This window comes from Muntiacus reevesi, chromosome 22 (genome assembly GCF_963930625.1).
Source record: "Muntiacus reevesi chromosome 22, mMunRee1.1, whole genome shotgun sequence".
Classification (NCBI taxonomy): domain Eukaryota; kingdom Metazoa; phylum Chordata; class Mammalia; order Artiodactyla; family Cervidae; genus Muntiacus; species Muntiacus reevesi.
This window is the reverse complement of record NC_089270.1, coordinates 30,248,424-30,266,540: the sequence shown is the minus strand read 5'-3', so window position 1 is coordinate 30,266,540 and position 18,117 is coordinate 30,248,424. Positions and strand designations below refer to the sequence as shown.

General features: G+C 36.8%; 1 protein-coding gene across 2 annotated transcripts in view; it reads right to left on the bottom strand.

Moving 5' to 3' along the window:
• Positions 1 to 18,117, bottom strand: part of LOC136152894 (sulfotransferase 1E1) — a 113,096-nt gene that overhangs the window by 9,039 nt on the left and 85,940 nt on the right. For both annotated transcript variants that reach the window (XM_065914412.1, XM_065914410.1), the window contains 3 exons: positions 8,388 to 8,549; positions 3,564 to 3,689; positions 2,678 to 2,775 (listed from right to left, as the gene is read on the bottom strand). In XM_065914412.1, the coding sequence (XP_065770484.1) occupies positions 2,678 to 2,775; positions 3,564 to 3,689; positions 8,388 to 8,535 (372 nt within the window). In that variant the 5' untranslated portion in view covers positions 8,536 to 8,549. The remainder of the gene's footprint in view (positions 1 to 2,677; positions 2,776 to 3,563; positions 3,690 to 8,387; positions 8,550 to 18,117) is intronic.

Here is an 18,117-nt window from a genome sequence, read left to right as displayed (position 1 = left end):
CTGCATCTCAAAATACAATCTGTATTAAAGTTTGGCTCCAGGTCATCCATGAAGCTTTTTTTCTCCAATGTACTCTTTTTTTTTTATTGAGTTATAGTTGATGTACAATATTATATAAGTTTTAGGTGTACAACACAGTGATTAATAATTTTTAAAGGTTACCTCCATTTATAGTTATTATAAAATATTGATTATATTCCCTGTGTTGTACAATATATCCTTGTAGCTTTTTTATTTTATACATAGTAGTTTGTACCTCTTACTGCCCTATTCTTCAAGGTAGGGGAAGGGGGAAGGTAAAAGCAACCCCTCTTTCCTTAAACTTCCATTAGTTTATCTTCTCTCCATTTTGGAAGATTTGATTCTATACACTAACTTTTCACTGTGCATGGTCTTCCTGCCTTTGAGGAAAATCTAGGTCTTTCCCCTCAGCTCTCTCAAGTCAAAGTTTCTAGTTTGCCCACAATTCACTTGGGATATAATCTATCTTAAAAATCCTACACTTGGAAAAACCCTGTAATAATTCATTCTTCTCCTGACTGAAGCCATTTTTAAACTTATGGTCACTCCCTTGCTTTAACTGAAGATTTGAACATCAGACTCATAATATTACTCTCCATTCCAAAGCTTTTCATCATGCTGTGTAGTTTTAGTATCTATATACATGATCCATCAGATTCTCTAGGTTCTTGGGGTCTTTGATCATTACATCCATTTTACTTCAGTTAGCAACATTTGTAGCCAAATCTTGAAACTTGTCCAGTATCTTAAAGGTTCTGAAGACCTGTCCTTAAGCACCATGATTTCTTCCAAGACAGTTTTGTTTCTTTATCCTTTCTTTCTTAGGGATATATCTCTTCTGCAACAACTCCAAAGCCTCAAGTTTACTGACTTTAATTGTTTCTTTTGGCTTGTTCCTTTTTTCACTCTCTCTTTTTTTTTTTAACCACTTAAAGTTTCTAGTCCAAAACTCCAAACACACTTTTACCAATAGTTTCAATCTACATATCTTCTTGCCCACCAGTGAATCACCCCAGAAGTACTCAGGTTGTGATTCCATCCAATGGTCACCTACTCTTTGATGATCCCTGAGATAATAAGCAGGTTTTTGAAGACTGTAGCTATTCTAAAGGTACAGAATCTTTTCATGTACAAGTAAAGGGATAACACCAAGACTTCATTCCATTCTTCAAAGAAAAAAAGTAACTTAACCAAATATCTTGAAAAAATACTGGTCATGCATTTCCCAGAATACATATAAATAGTATTTATTAAAGAGAGAACTCTTATGTATGACTTCAGAAGGATGTATATGATCTTTCTAGGATTGCTTATGATAAAAGCAAGCAAACAAAAAACATTGGAATCTTCAAAAGTTTACACCATGTATCTCCAGTAAATGTCATATATACCATGTTATATCATGGTGAAAGTGAAAGTGAAGTCGCTCAGTCATGTCCAACTCCTTGCGGCCCATGGACTGTAGCCTACCAGGCTCCTCCAGTCTATGGGATTTTCCAGGCAAGAGTACTGGAGTGTGTTACCATTTCCATATCATGGTACAAGTGGAAATACTTCATGACCCTGATAGATCCCTTTTTTGTCAATAATGACTAGATATAGTACTTTAATATCTCATATGTTTAGTATGGATCATAGAGTGTCCTAATAAAGCTAGTAAGGTCTTGAGAAACATCAGTGGTCTAAGACAATGTTTGGCCTATACTTTAGGATTCCATGTTATTCTTTCTAAAAAGCAAAACTGATCTTATCAATCAGCAGCTTAATATGGCTGTAACTCCTCATTATCATCAAAGTAGAGCCCAAACTTCATAAGTTGGCTTCCATATCTGTTACAAACAAACCCAGCTTATCTCCCATCACTCATCCAACCAGTATAGGCACTCAGCCTTCCAGCTAAATTGAACTGGTTTCACATCCCACCTTGGGTTGCCTCAGAGATTATATAGACTAATTCTTATGCATCCGTCACATATCAGATGAGATGTTACTTGCTTTAAGTTTCCTTCTCTGCCCTCAACATCTAGGCCAGAATTCTTCCTTTACTTGATTTATGTCACCTTCTGCAGTGTCTGTTATTTATCCCTTTCCCCTGTGAACCACGTGTCCATGAAGACAAAGATTACATGTGTCTTTGTTATATTGCTGGCTCATGATAGGCACTCCGTAAATAATTATTCTATTATTTTTGTCTGTTTTTTCCTTGCCTAGCTCATTTGCATGCCTCATAAGGCCAAGCACAACAGTTTGCAAAAAGAGTATATTGACTACAATTACTAATAATAACAAATAAAAGTAGCCATTGTAAATTGTTTATAACATGTTAGGTACTATGTTAAGCACTTCACGGGCATTATTTTAGCTAATCCTTACAACAACTCTATGTGAAATGCAATTATTATCCCTCTTTTACAGATGAGGAAACTTCAGCTTCCTGAGAGCTTAGAGAGTTTATTTGTTTTTCTGAGAATCAGCTCTAGAGTTAGAACTGAAGTCTAGACCTTCTCACTATATTATGATCCACATTTTTTTAATGTCTATAGATTCAGTGAAGAAATAAATAAACAAGTGTATATAAGACACAGGATATTACCTAACTTTATCATTGTAACATTCTTTGACTTGGGTGAAGTTCTAAAACACTTGGCTCTGTTACCTTACAGTTCTTTTCCCAAAACGAGAGTGGAAGAAGCTCAGCAGGCAGGTGAGACTTCACTATTCTAGGAGATGCCATCCCTTTTAATTGTTTTACTCCTAAGTTAAAAAAAAAAAGTTGGACAACTTCCAAAATTATAAATATTTGTATGGATTTTTATAGATTTTAAAAATAGAAACATCTATACATTTTATATTATGTTCATAATAATGATATGCATTCACTATGGCAGAAGTTTGGATAGATAAAATCATACAGAAAAAATAGATTAAATAAATTTTCACCACTTTGAAAAGAAAAATCATTATTAACATTTTGGTAAGCATCCTTTCATACAAGTATATCTATATGCCCAGACTCATAGCCATATAAATACCAAACAGACAGATGAAATTTTTTAATATTTTGTAGTTGCATTTTTCTTACTATTTTAATGTCAACAAACTTGTGATATTATAATATGTTTAATAACTTCATGTCATTTTTACCTTCTGTTGATTAACATTTATATTGTCTCTAATTTTTTACAATAATAAAAGAATCTGTGACAAACATCTTTTTGCATATCCTTGAAAATTTATGGATATGTCTGTAGTGTTTAAAGTATCACTGCATGTATCCCAAGGAGAGATATAATTCTCATATATTACTAGACTCTGATGAAAGCATGTCAGAGCTATCCTCATTCACTCTATTCCAGGAATATGCTATACTATAAACTCTGACAAGATTTAAATTTACATTCCTTCCTATGTAGAAGACATAATACTAATTGTCATTTAATACTATGGCCGAAAAATGCTATTTAACGTACAGTCTTTCTTGTACCATTTACCCCCACACATTAAAATATATGTGTATAGTTTTTAAAATTAACATGTATTACCATTCATCATCTGGTCATTTCTACATTCCAGGTAAGGAACTCGATTAAAAATGACATCTTTTTTGCACTTTTCCACATCACCATCAGCATAAATCATGCATACAATTTCACTAACCCACGTTGTACCTGAAAAAATCAAACACACCTGAGTCTTCCACTGACAATGCACATTGATAATGCAGGGATCAATGGATTTATAGTTGGATAAAGTAAGAAGCTACCAATGAAATAATATTTGAAAGCTGTCAGAATCACCCCAGGACACAAAAACTATTTCCCCTAACATTTACTCTTATAGGATCCAAACATAGCATCAAAAGTAGGATGAACATAGTTGTAATAAAATACACCTGTGATAGAAATTGACCTTGTCAAAGACGAACTCTGATATTTTGTACAAGCTGATGACATATTTGGATCTAAATATTCACATCTAAAAAGTAAGCATGCTTTCAACCACAGGGTTTCTCGATAGTTTTTATGCCTCAGGTTGAGTCCTAGTAGAAAGAATAGAGAAAAGAATAAATCTGGTCCTTGTCCTGTGATATTCAAGGGCCCTCAGAAGAGTCAGAAACAATGCTCAATAATTGCACTTCATTTTTCCTAGGATGCTGTAATACAGATGGGCACAGGGATTTAAAGAACTCCAAAGGAGGACTTTGTGTGCTTCTGCTGTTGCCGTGATGTTTCCACAAGAAATAAATGACTTTAAGAGAACATGGTAATTGAGCTTAACCTTAACAAATTATTGGCATAAATTCACTAGTTGTGTAAGATAGGAGAGAGGTCTATCAGACAGAAGAACTCTCTCTCCTTTTTTTAAAATTAAAAGCCAGACATTTGCAAACAAAAGCCCAGGACCAGATGGCTTCACAGCTGAATTCTACCAAAAATTTAGAGAAGAGCTAACACCTATCTTATTCAAACTCTTCCAGAAAATTGCAGATGAAGGTAAACTTCCAAACTCATTCTATGAGGCCACCATCACCCTAATTCCAAAACCAGACAAAGATGCCACAAAAAAAGAAAACTACAGGCCAATATCACTGATGAACATAGATGCAAAAATCCTTAACAAAATTCTAGCAAACAGAATCCAACAACATATTAAAAAGATCATACACCATGACCAAGTGGGCTTTATCCCAGGAATGCAAGGATTCTTTAATATCCGCAAATCAATCAACATAATACACCACATTAACAAATTGGAAGATAAAAACCATATGATTATCTCAATAGATGCAGAGAAAGCCTTTGACAAAATTCAACACTCATTTATGATTAAAACTCTCCAGAAAGCAGGAATAGAAGGAACGTACCTCAACATAATAAAAGCTATATATGACAAACCCACAGCAAGCATCACCCTCAATGGTGAAAAATTGAAAGCATTTCCTCTGAAATCAGGAACAAGACAAGGATGTCCACTCTCACCACTACTATTCAACATAGTGTTGGAAGTTTTGGCCACAGCAATCAGAGCAGAAAAAGATGTAAAAGGAATCCAGATAGGAAAAGAAGAAGTGAAACTCTCGCTGTTTGCAGATGACATGATCCTCTACATAGAAAACCCTAAAGACTCTACCAGAAAATTACTAGAGCTAATCAATGAATATAGTAAAGTTGCAGGATATAAAATTAACACACAGAAATCCCTTGCATTCCTATATACTAACAATGAAAAAACAGAAAGAGAAATTAAGGAAACAATACCATTCACCATTGCAACAAAAAGAATAAAAATACTTAGGAGTATATCTACCTAAAGAAACAAAAGACCTATACATAGAAAACTATAAAACACTGATGAAAGAAATCAAAGAGGACACAAACAGATGGAGAAACATACCGTGTTCATGGACTGGAAGAATCAATATTGTCAAAATGGCTATTCTACCCAAAGCAATCTATAGATTCAATGCAATCCCTATCAAGCTACCAACGGTATTTTTCACAGAACTAGAACAAATAGTTTCACAATTTGTATGGAAATACAAAAAACTTCAAATAGCCAAAGTAACCTTGAGAAAGAAGAATGGAACTGTAGGAATCAACCTGCCTGACCTCAGACTATACTACAAAGCCACAGTCATCAAGACAGTATGGTACTGGCACAAAGACAGAAATATAGATCAATGGAACAGAATAGAAAGCCCAGAGATAAATCCACGAACCAAAAAAAAAAACCAAAAAAAAAAAAAAAAAAAAATCCACGAACCTATGGACACCTTATCTTTGACAAAGGAGGCAAGGATATACAATGGAAAAAAGACAACCTCTTTAACATGTGGTGCTGGGAAAACCGGTCTACCACTTGTAAAAGAATGAAACTAGAACACTTTCTAACACCATACACAAAAATAAACTCAAAATGGATTAAAGATCTAAATGTAACACCAGAAACTACAAAACTCCTAGAGGAGAACATAGGCAAAACACTCCCCGACATAAATCACAGCAAGATCTTCTATGACCCACCTCCCAGAATATTGGAAATAAAAGCAAAAATAAACAAATGGGACCTAATGAAACTTAAAAGCTTTTGCACAACAAAGGAAACTATAAGAAAGGTGAAAAGACAGCCCTCAGATTGGGAGAAAATAATAGCAAATGAAGAAAAAGACAAAGGATAAATCTCAAAAATATACAAGCAACACCTGAAGCTCAATTCCAGAAAAATAAATGACCCAATCAAAAAATGGGCCAAAGAACTAAACAGACATTTCTCCAAAGAAGACATACAGATGGCTAACAAACACATGAAAAGATGCTCAACATCACTCATTATCAGAGAAATGCAAATCAAAACCACAATGATGTACCATTACACACCAGTCAGGATGACTGCTATCCAAAAGTCTACAAGCGATAAATGCTGGAGAGGGTGTGGAGAAAAGGGAACCCTCTTACACTGTTGGTGGGAATGCAAACTAGTACAGCCACTATGGAAAACAGCGTGGAGATTTCTTAAAAAACTGGAAATAGAACTGCCATATGACCCAGCAATACCACTCCTGGGCATACACACTAAGGAATCCAGATCTGAAAGAGACACGCGCACCCCAATGTTCATCGCAGCACTGTTTATATTAGCCAGGACATGGAAGCAACCTAGATGCCCATCAGCAGATGAATGGATAAGGAAGCTGTGGTACATATACACCATGGAATATTACTCAGCCATTAAAAAGAATTCATTTGAATCAGTTCTAATGAGAAGGATGAAACTGGAGCCCATTATACAGAGTGAAGTAAGCCAGAAAGATAAAGAACATTACAGTATACTAACACATATATATGGAATTTAGAAAGATGGTAACAATAACCCTATATGCAAAACAGAAAAAGAGACACAGAAGTACAGAACAGACTTTTGAACTCTGTGGGAGAAGGTGAGGGTGGGATGTTTCGAAAGAACAGCATGTATATTATCTATGGTGAAACAGATCACCAGTCCAGGTGGGATGCATAAATCAAGTGCTCGGACCTGGTGGGCTGGGAAGACCCAGAGGAATCGGGTGGAGAGGGAGGTGGGAGGAGGGATCGGGATGGGGAATACGTGTAACTCTATGGCTGATTCATATCAATGTATGACAAAACCCACTGGAAAAAAAAAAAAAAAAGGCAGACATTTACAAATAGTAAATTGGTGAGGAAATGAATTGGATGTAAATTGTTTCTGTTGTGACTCTTCTGCAACCCCATGGACTGTAGCCTGCTAGGCTCCTCTGTCCAAGGGATTCTCCAGGCAAGAATACTGGAGTGTGTTGCCATTTCTGTCTCCATGGATGTAGATTATAAAACCTAAATCAGAGGCTACTTGAAGGGATGAATGGAGATGAGGGTGCAGTGTCAAGCAGACACCAAGTCTACAAAGCCTTGTAATTCACACTAGAGTTAAAGTCATTTCTAAAAGATTTTAAAGCTCAGTGGCATACATCAGGCAAGAAAGCAAGGTAATAAGGGTCATGTTTTGGAAGAATTCCTCTAGTGGCAGAGTAAATAAAATAATGGAGTGAGGGGTCATAAGAAGGTGACAAGAAAATTAGAAACTGACTGTGAGGCATATCTATGAGACTAAAAGGGCAAAACAGATTGATTGATTGAACATAGAAGATAAAGAAGTTAACAGAAACTGATTCTGAAATAGCTCTCATATGTCCTCAACAGGTGACTGGTTTTGTGCTGATATTGATCCAGACAGGAAAGAGAACTGAACACTTTAGAGTCAGAATAGCCAAAGATATATTTAATGTTTGATATATTTAAGTACTAATTGGAACAACCAGATAGAGAAGTCTGGACTGGACCTTTCTAATTTCTAAAGTTCTAAGATTATAAGACTATGACTAACAAGCTAATTTCAGGGAAAGAGACGTTACCTGAAAATAGAGCTTCAGAAGTGGACTTTAGAAAGAGGAACTGATTAGCTAAAAAGTGCTAATTTTTTTTAAAAATCCACGAAAATGATTTATACTTTGTCTATACAGCAATGACAACAATGACATAATGACAGAAGGGCAATTTTAAATTTTACTGATGGTTCTATAGTCATCCATCTATATTATGTGATTTTCTTATATGGCCAACAATACTCATTTATCAGTGTCCTCCTCAAATTATATGTACAGATTGTGGTTGTAGAAAAGAGCTATAATATGCCACTATTTTCTATGTATATACTGGAACTTTTATAATCTGTCCCTATTTAATATAGAGAATGGATGTGGGAGAAATGAATGGCTCAATATTTAACAGAAAATGTGGATTTGTCCTTTCTAGGTGAAAAGGGAACACCTTTGACATAACAAAGAGACTTACCAGATTTGGGATAGGTGACAATGACAAGGTCATCTGGTCTTGCCTCAAATTTCTCCACTTCATGCCAATACTGGATAAATTTTTTATACAATGGCATTCCACCAATTCTGCCAAAGTAATCTGCATAGGCGGGTTTGGAAGAACTCATCGTGGAGTGGTACGCTGAAAGAAAAAAAGGTATGTTTTCCACTTCACATGCACTTTAAGTTGTTTTAATATTAATAGTAGTCCTGTACATCAAATTTCTCTTGGGTGTCTAGCATTTCTTATATGTTGAGCATATGGGGTAAAGCATATTAAAGAAATGTATAACATAGCCTTGGTGCTTTAAGAGTTTCTAATCCTATTACTAAGTCTAACATATAAAAAACCAAGTAGTACAAAGCACAAAAAAATTATGTGTTTTAAAACTATGTACAAAATGCATGATACGTTCAACAGAGCCTTGATTTCTCTGTCAAAACTGATAAAACATATAAAAAGACTAAGAGATTGAGAAAATGCAACAATATTTTGGCAAAGAATCACTTTAATTAATTCTGTATATATTAAATAACAAAAAATTTTGATGGCCACATTTGATAGCTATCGCCACATGCCAAAGTGAAGTTTTCTTTGTTCCTGAATATGTTTCATTCAATGAAAAAAAAAAATCAAATGCTTGGTGAGTGTATTAAAAAGATGAAAATAATGACACTGTAATGGATATGTCTAAGACACGGATTCTTGAAGGTACTGAAGATTTTTGTATTACCTCCTAGCATTACTGATACTTTTCTCTCTCACTTAATCAGTAAAGTTGACACTCCCATTGAGTGACTTGTGTGAAAATTATAAGGTTAAACAACATGGTTATCACTGAGAGTGCCAGATCCCATGATACCTCATTTCATGTTCAGAGTAAGCCTTAGACTTTTTAATTAGACAAACTTTCCTTTATTGGCTTTCAACTTCTCTCATTACCTTTTTCCTCCGTAAAATTCCTCCATTCTGAGTTTGTGATATAGCATCTCAACAAATGTCATCCTTCTTGATATTACCCTCACAGGATCTCCTTTTATTTTCTTTTAAGACTTGAGGTATTACTGAGTAAAATGAGGCTCACCATGCCAGAGAACTGGGCAATATTCAGTTACAAGATTATCTCAGGATTGTTGTTATTGTTTAGTAGCTAAACCATGCCCAACTCTTTGCAACTCCATGGGCTGTAGCCCCCCAGGCCCCTGTGTCCATGAGATGTCCCAGGAAAGAATATTGGAGTGGGTTGCCATTTCCTTCTCTAGGGGATCTTAGGGATCTTCCCAATCTTCCTGGACCCAGGGATCAAACCCACATCTCTTGCACTGGCAGGCAGATTCTTTCCCACTGAGCCACCAGGAAAGCCCATAGTTTCTGCAGTACAACAAAGTGAATCAGCTATATGTACACTTACATTCCTTCTGTCTTGAACCTCCCTCCTGTCCCCCATCTCACCCCTCTGGGTCATCACAGAGCACTGAGCTAAGCTCCCTGTGCTATATACAGCAGCTTCCCACTAGCAAACAGTTTTACACATGGTAGGATCTCCCTTTTATCCACCTGTGTCAAAAAAAAAACCTGTAAGATAAGTTGTTATATACTCATACAGGTGATCAAACCCAGGTCTTCTGTGTCTCCTGCACTGAAGGACGATTCTTTACCTGCTGAGTCATCAGGGATGCCTGTAGCCTGCCAAATTCCTCTCTATGGGATTTCCCAGGCAAGAATACTAAAGTAGTAACCATTCCCTTCTCCAGGGGAATCTTCCAGGGATCGAACCCAGGTCTCCTGCATTTCAGGCAGATTCTTTACCATCTGAGCCACCAGGGAAACCTCTAAAAATCTGTATATCAGAGATATTTTATAACTTTTCATGCTTCCGTGTTTCATAAGTTTATTGGTTACTTTAATCATTTTGGTCAATTTTGTCCATCAGGAGTGGTTTTGTTTTTCTCCCTAAATGATATATAGTAAGCAATTTATCATTGATTTATAAATTGAAGATATCTGAAGTGTTCTCATCTTATATTGCAAGTTGTTTTTAACTTTTTTAATGGTTTATATAGAAATTTATTGCTCATTTAATCACTAGGGAGAAAAATGTGTACAAAAGGCATTCCTTGTCCTGCATATTGATTTGTTTATTCAAATGAACAACTTTCTTGGCGTTCTGCCAAGTTTGTAAGAATTGGCTTATAGCCAAGTGGGAGTAGCTGATTTATTATCAAAAATAGTTGGCTGACCTCTGACTGACCCTTCATGGTCACTTTTAATTTCAGAGTTAAACTGCTGCTGCTGCTAAGTCGCTTCAGTCGTGTCCGACTCTGTGCGATCCCAGAGACGGCAGCCCACCAGGCTTCCCGGTCCCCGGGATTCTCCAGGCAAGAACACTGGAGTGGGTCAGAGTTAAACTAGGTGACATGTAATAAAATCCCTTGCTTTGTTTAGCTTCTTTTAGTAAGTTGTCTCATCTTGTATAGATTCACCTCCAGCTGCTTTCTTCTTTCTCAAAAGACATAGTTCAGTTCGAAATTGTCAGCTTCATTCCCTAACTGAGTGTATAGGGTGCTATTGTCTAGAAACACTGGCCAAAAATTATTAGAACTGTGATTCATAAATTCAGTTGAGGGAAGAAATATGTTTCTTCTTTTCTTTGTCTGCCTTTCTTCTTTCCTTCCTCTCTCTTTCTCTCTTTCTCCGTCTTCCCCTCCTCCACTCCCGTCTGCCTTTCATCCGGTGAGAATACTGTGTGTGAGTTCCCCCGCTGTTCCCAGGCACAGTGATAAGCGCTGAATAGCAGGATGAGTATAGATGCAAAGGGCTTGCTTCAGCCTCCCTTTCTACAACTTAATTTGGATTTGAGCAAAGTGGCTGAAAGGAGAGAATATCCTTTTGGACATTATTCTATCCAGAGCCACAGCACTGTGTCACAAAATAGATGCTAAAAAATCCTCATTAAATTCAATTGTTTTATTGTTAGATCAAATCTCCTCGGGCTTTCTGTATCCACTAACGATTCCTGGATGAAACAGGCACTGTCAACTACTTACCACGGACTTGGATTTCTGCTCGTAAAGGTCAAATGTCTCTCACTTAAAAGTAACAGTAATATTTGCAAGTTCCCTGTTAGTAATAGATTGCTTCTGACATATTTCACAGAAGTAAACATATAACTAGAATTCAGTCTCCACTTTAACTTTTCTACTCTGCTGGCTTTGTTCTCACTTCAGTAAAATAGAGAACATGTTTAACATGCAGGATTTACAAGGCAACTATGATACTATAGTTTTATGTTAGAACTCTTTAAATAGCAAAACATTATACAAATATATTATTTTTAATAATAAGTGATTTTTTTATCACAAAGTAATTATTAAAGTTTTACATGCTTTACATTAAGTAAAATGTTGATAAAGACTTTATTCTCTGTATTTCTTTTTTAATATAGTTTTATAATAAGTAATTCTGTATTTTCTATATTGAAAATCTAAATATTAATATCGGCAATAATAATAGAGATAAAACCTGTCCAGATGATCCTGTGAAAGAAACTGGGTGATCCAATTCAGTTTTATTCAAATCCCCACTCAGGTTTCAAGCTGCAAAAAAGGATGAGAACTACTGTGCATTTGGAATGTTTCTGGTGAGTTTTTATTCTGAATGCCAGAGAAGGAGGTGGAGATTAACTTGTGAGTCTAGGCTTTCTGGACTTTGTGATGCAATGGGCTAAAGCAAACATGGAATCGCACCTGCAGTTTCAGTGAGCCACACAGTCATGTTTATTCACATGGATATTATAGAGATTCTCCATTTTTCATTCTTGGCTCATAGACAAATTTCTAAATTTGCCAATAGCCATCATTGGGTTAAGGAGAAGGAGGAAAAGAAAGTGAAGGTAAAGATGAGGGAGAAAAATGTAAGCATGATGTAGCAAAATATAAGAGAATTTGTAAGAGTGTCACTTACTCAATCAAAACATGAGGTTGACTTTTGAAAGACTAAACTCCTTAGAGGAGTAAGAAGAGAGAAGAAAATGACCTGACATCAGACCTAGATTAGCTTAGGGAGACTTTTCAAAGAAGGATTTATAGTACTTGCTTTTGTCTTAACAGGTCACTTGGAAAACACCCTTTGTTTAAAAATCTCTGCCTTTAACTCTTGAGCAACCCTGGAAATCAAAAACAGATGACAGCTAAAGGAATAATGTAATAGAACTCACTTTTGGATTACTGTTTTTAAAATCTCACTTCTCTCTGCTCCCAGTCACATGCTCAGTGATATAGTGTGGAATTTCCAGGTAAAGTTAATCATTGACAGCATTGAAATTTAGATGAGAATGAGAAAAGTGGACTTAAAGGGCATTATGCTAAATAAAATAAGTCAGATAGAAAGGCAAATCCTGTATAACATCACTTGTATGTAGAATCTGTAAAATACAACAAACTAGTGAATATAACAACAACAAAAAAACAGTCACACAGATGTTGAGAACAAACTACCAGTGGGAAGATGGAAAGAGGGAAAGGAAAGATAGGCTTAGAGGATTAAGTAGTACAAACTATCAGCTATAAAATAAGCTTCAAGGATATACTGCACAACACCAGGAATATTGCTAATATTTTATTTTATATATATATATATATATATATATATATATATATATATATATATTTTGACCATGCCAAAGTCTTTGTGGATCACAACAAACTGTGGGAAGTTCTTCAGGAGATGGTAATCCCAGACCTCCTTACCTGCTTCCTCAGAATCTGTATACAGGTCAAGAAGCAACAGTTAGAACTGGACAAGAAACAATGGATTGGTTCCAAATTGGAAAAGGAGTAAGTCGAGGCTGTATATCATCACCCCGCTTATTTGTTTTATATGCAAAGTACATCACATGAAATGCTGGGCTGGATGAAGCCCAAGCTGGAATCAAGATTGTGAGGAGAAATATTAATAACCTCAGATATGCAGATGATACCACCCTTATGGGAGAAAGCAAAGAGGAACTGAAGAGCCTCTTGATGAAGATGAAAGAGGAGAGTGAAAATGTTGGCTTAAAACTCAACATTGAGAAAACTAAGATCACGGCACCTGGACCCACAACTTCATGGCAAATGAATGGGGAAACAATGGAAAGAGTGAGAGGCTTTATTCTTCTGGGCTCCAAAATCACTGCAGATGGTGACTGCAGCCATGAAATTAAAACTCTTGCTCCTTGGAAGAAAAGCTATGACCAACCTAGACAGCATATTCAAAATCAGAGACAGTACTTTGCTGACACAAATCCATCTAGTCAAAGCTATGGTTTTTCCAGTAGTCATGTTTGGACATGAGAGTTGGTCTATAAAGAAATCTAAGCACCAAAGAATTGATGCTTTTGAACTGCAGTAAGAATTGATGTGAAAATACGTTTGCGCCTCATTTGTGCAAATATGTAGGAGTGTGACTGCTAGATCAAATGGTTAAGACTATATTTAGCTTTGTAAGAAACTGTCACTGTTGCTGTACCTTTTTGCACTCCCACCAGCAATGAATTAGAGTTCCTTTTGCTCCACATCTTCACCAGCATTTAGAATTATAAGAATGTTGGATATTATCTAATTAAAATATAGGCTGTGTTTAATGTTTGCTGTTGTGTCATAGACTTAATTTCCTCTAGTGTCCTTGCTTTGATCACGGTTATCTTTTACCTCCCCTTTATGAGACAGGAATGCCAAAAGGGCTATAGTTGAGTATTTGCCTTCCCCTATATCAGATAAATTGCTGGTAAGATCTTTTTCCTTAGCCAGGAGGCCCTTATTATGGATATGGAGAACACGCTAGGTTTATTTTTAAACGGTTATTTTTCCTCTCCCTCTGCCTGAACTCAGGCGGTTTTCCTCCATTGGTTCTTCACCATGATAATCTAACTTAGATTTGGAAGTAAAATTCACAGAAGCCTGGAGATTTTTTCTAACTGAGCCTTCCAGGGTCTTTAACTCTTAAATTAAAGCAAACTGTTGTTGCTATTCAATAGCTAAGTTATGTCCAACTCTTTATGACCCAATGAACTGCAGTACACCAGTCTTCCCTGCTCTTTACTATTTCCCGGAGTTTGCTCAGATTCATGTCCATTGAGTTGGTGATGCTATCTAACCACCTTATCAGCCTCTGCCACCCTCTTCTCCTCTTGCCCCCAATCATTCCTAGTATCAGGGTCTTTTCCAATAAGTCAGCTCTTACACGCCCAGCCTCCTCCAACATTTCATCAGTTCCTATCAGTTACTGGCTCCAAAGACTTCCCCTTTCATCGGATCTCATTCTATGGATTCTATCTTTCTAGGTTTGGGAACTGCAGTTTTCCCTATGACCTCATTTCTTTGATAGATCTAAGAAGTCTTATTGATTTCCAGTTCATTTTTTTTTTTTCCTTTGTTGTGAGGAGGTGATTCGTTATTTGTGCGCATGCTAAGTCGCTTCAGTCATATCCGACTCATTGCGATCTTATGGACTATAGCCCGCCAGGCTCCTTTGTCCATAGGATTCTTCAGGCAAGAATACTGGAGTGGGTTGCCATGACCTCCTCCAGGGGATCTTCCCAACCCATGACTTGAACTTCATCTGCCGCTCCTGCGTTGCAGGCGGATTCTTTACCACTGAGTCACGGGGGGACGCATGGTTGATTATTTACATGCTCTTTATATATCACACCTGAATCCAGGGGTCTGACAGTTCTTTAACACATCCATGCGGCTTCACGTTTTTATAGTCTATGAACCTGAAAAAGTAAAGTGATTACAGTCTTCTCCCACTCCTGAGAAGTCCTGGAGAGTCTTATCAGGAAAGAAAGACATAATCATTAACTTTTTAGTAGCGCTCATTTGAGCACATAAGTTCTTTGAAATGCTTGATAATTTGAATGCCAGAGACTTACAAAACTCAACATATTTGTTTATCTTAATGAAAGAAAGTTTTTTGGAATTCAGGTTTTTTCAATGTTAAATTTAGTACTTTACTTTTCATTTCTCTCAGATACATACTTTCTACCCAATTGATAGAGTTAGCTTTAAAGTACAGTGGTTGTTGGCCTATAAATTGTACTGTTAATTTCAACTTAGCCTTATCACTAATTTTAACAATGTTGCACATTTGAAAGTAATAAAATAGTATAAAATAGACTATAATTCATAACATTTTGCCACATGGGTCATGACATAGTGTAATATTGTTATACTTTAAAAATGGCACTGATAATTTTGTGAATACTTTTAAAGTCTTTCACATTATGATCTGATTTTTCACGGCTTTCTTTATTTTGGGAGGTGGTTACCCTTGAGTTTAAGGAAGCATCAGCTTCCAGAAAGATTGTGAAATCTTTTGTCCCACTTGCTATTTTGATTCCTTTCCTCCTTGATAGTTTAATTATTAGAGATGATATCAATTCACAAGTTTAAGTTTCTCCAGTTTACCACTTCCTGAACATTCTATTCCCAATTTTTGGCAGATGAAAAATTATTTTGTAAATGAATTAATACTATACTTTTATAGTAAGTGAGTCTTGTTACTGGTCCAATGTTAGTCTGTATCTAGTAATCGGGCTTTTTCTTTACTCATGGGTCTACAGCAGCAACAGTGCAATAAAAAAAGAACTTAGTGAAATATACAGAATACCTTCTATGTGCCACACTGTTTGTGTCCAGTTATGTGATCTTCACATATATCCTATACAAGTGCATCCTACAACACTGTCCTAAAATATGCAGGTGTAAGTACAACTGTGATTTGGAGACCAACTGTGTCAAGAAGCTTCATGGTGAAGAGTGAAGTTAGTCTTCATATTTAAAATGATGCAGATTTGAATTAAATTTCATGATAAGAAAGAAAATATACATAATCACAGAACAGACAGGCAGAAAGTGCTAGGACAATGAAATTCAGGGAACATGGGGTAGTAGGTAATAGAAAGGTGGGTGTTAGGAGTCAGAAATTGGAGCACAGGGAAGTTTATGAGTCAGATATCCGGCAGTCACACAAAATCAGAAAGACTGAACAGATGATAGAGATGTTGCTACAAACCTAGAGCTCAGAAGCAGGACTAATTCTCAGACAGACTGAAAAGAAGTCTGATTTCTATAAGAGGGAAATTTAACATATCCAGATAAAGATTCAGGTGTGGGGGAAAAAAAGTGAGAAACCTGGGATACAATGCAGGTTTTGTCATAGGACAGTCCCTGGTCTGATTTGTAAAACTACTAAAATTATCTAATATTTCATGAGGGTTTATTATGTCTCAAGAACTACACTGAGTACTTTTCATAGATTATCTCTTTTCATCCTCATTTCAACCCTTTGAATTAGTATTTTATAATCATCTTAAGACAAAAGAATCGAAGCTTAGTTAAGGTGCTGTTACTAGTCACTCAGTCGTATCCAGCTCTCTGTGACTGCATGGACTATAGCCCACCAGGCTCCTCTGTCCGTGGGATTTTCCAGGCAAGAATACTGGAGTGGGTTGCCATTTCCTTCTCCAAGGGATCTTCCTGACCCAGGGATCAAACATGCATCTCCTGAACTGCAGGATTCTTTTACCACTGAGTCAGTGGGAAAGCCCTCAGTCAGGTTAGGTAAGTGGCAAAAATTTATAGCCACTAAGTGGCTGACTTAGGATGTGAACCTTAGCCAACTGATCCAAGAGCCCATTCAAAGAATGCTGTAGCAAAGGATTATAGCAGCTAAGCCTCTTCACTTCCCTGCACCATTTCCACCTTCTTCTCAATTCCTCCTCTTTCCTACCAGGATTGGCCTCAGGGCATGAGGAGATGCCACAGCTGTGGAAACCAGGAAGATTTTTGGAAAGTGAGAAGAGACTCTTTTAGATATTGCCCAATTGCTTAATCAAGCCCAGTAATTCTCTAATCTCTAATCAGTATACTGGATTCTTGCTAGCTCCCAATAGTTCTGTTCTTTGATGAGATCACCTAGTTACAGCAAATCTGAAAGGGGCAGGACATCATCACAATCATTCTAACCTCCCTAAGGCCTTCTGCCTCTGTGCATAGAGTGTGTGTGTTTGCTCAGTCATTCAGTCATGTCTGACTCTTTGCGACCCTTGGACTGTAGCCCAGCAGACTCCTCTGTCCATGGGATTTCCCAAGCAAGAATACTGGAGTGCATGGCCATTTCCTTCTCTGAGTGATCTTCCCAATCCAGGGATCCAACTCGTGCCTCCTGCATCTCCTGTGTCCCCTGCAATGCAGTCTGATTCTTCACCACTAAAATGCTGGGGACGCCCTGGGCACAGAGACTCAAGTGTAATTTGCATGTTCCTACTGCTCATAGGAAATCTCATAGTCAACTACACCAGGGGACTGGTGAACTGGAGCAATACCTGGATATCTGAAGCCATGGAAATAGTTTTCATCTATGATGGTCCACTGCAACTGTAGGTTTCTTCTCTGATCTCTAGAATCAGTTCACTTTCTACTTTTTTGGCCATCTCCCAAGAAAAAATTCCACCTTGAATCTTGATCCATTCCTCTACTCTCTCAATTTCTGAGGTAACTTTTGTAGTCTATATTCTTGAAAGGTTATAGACAGGGAGAAAAGATGAAAATGGTGGTAGATTTATACTTTGTTTATAAGAATGTGTTCCCTATCTGTTTGTTATGTGTCCCCTCAGAATATATGTTAAACTCTTGACCCTGATACCTCAGAACATGACCTGTTTTGG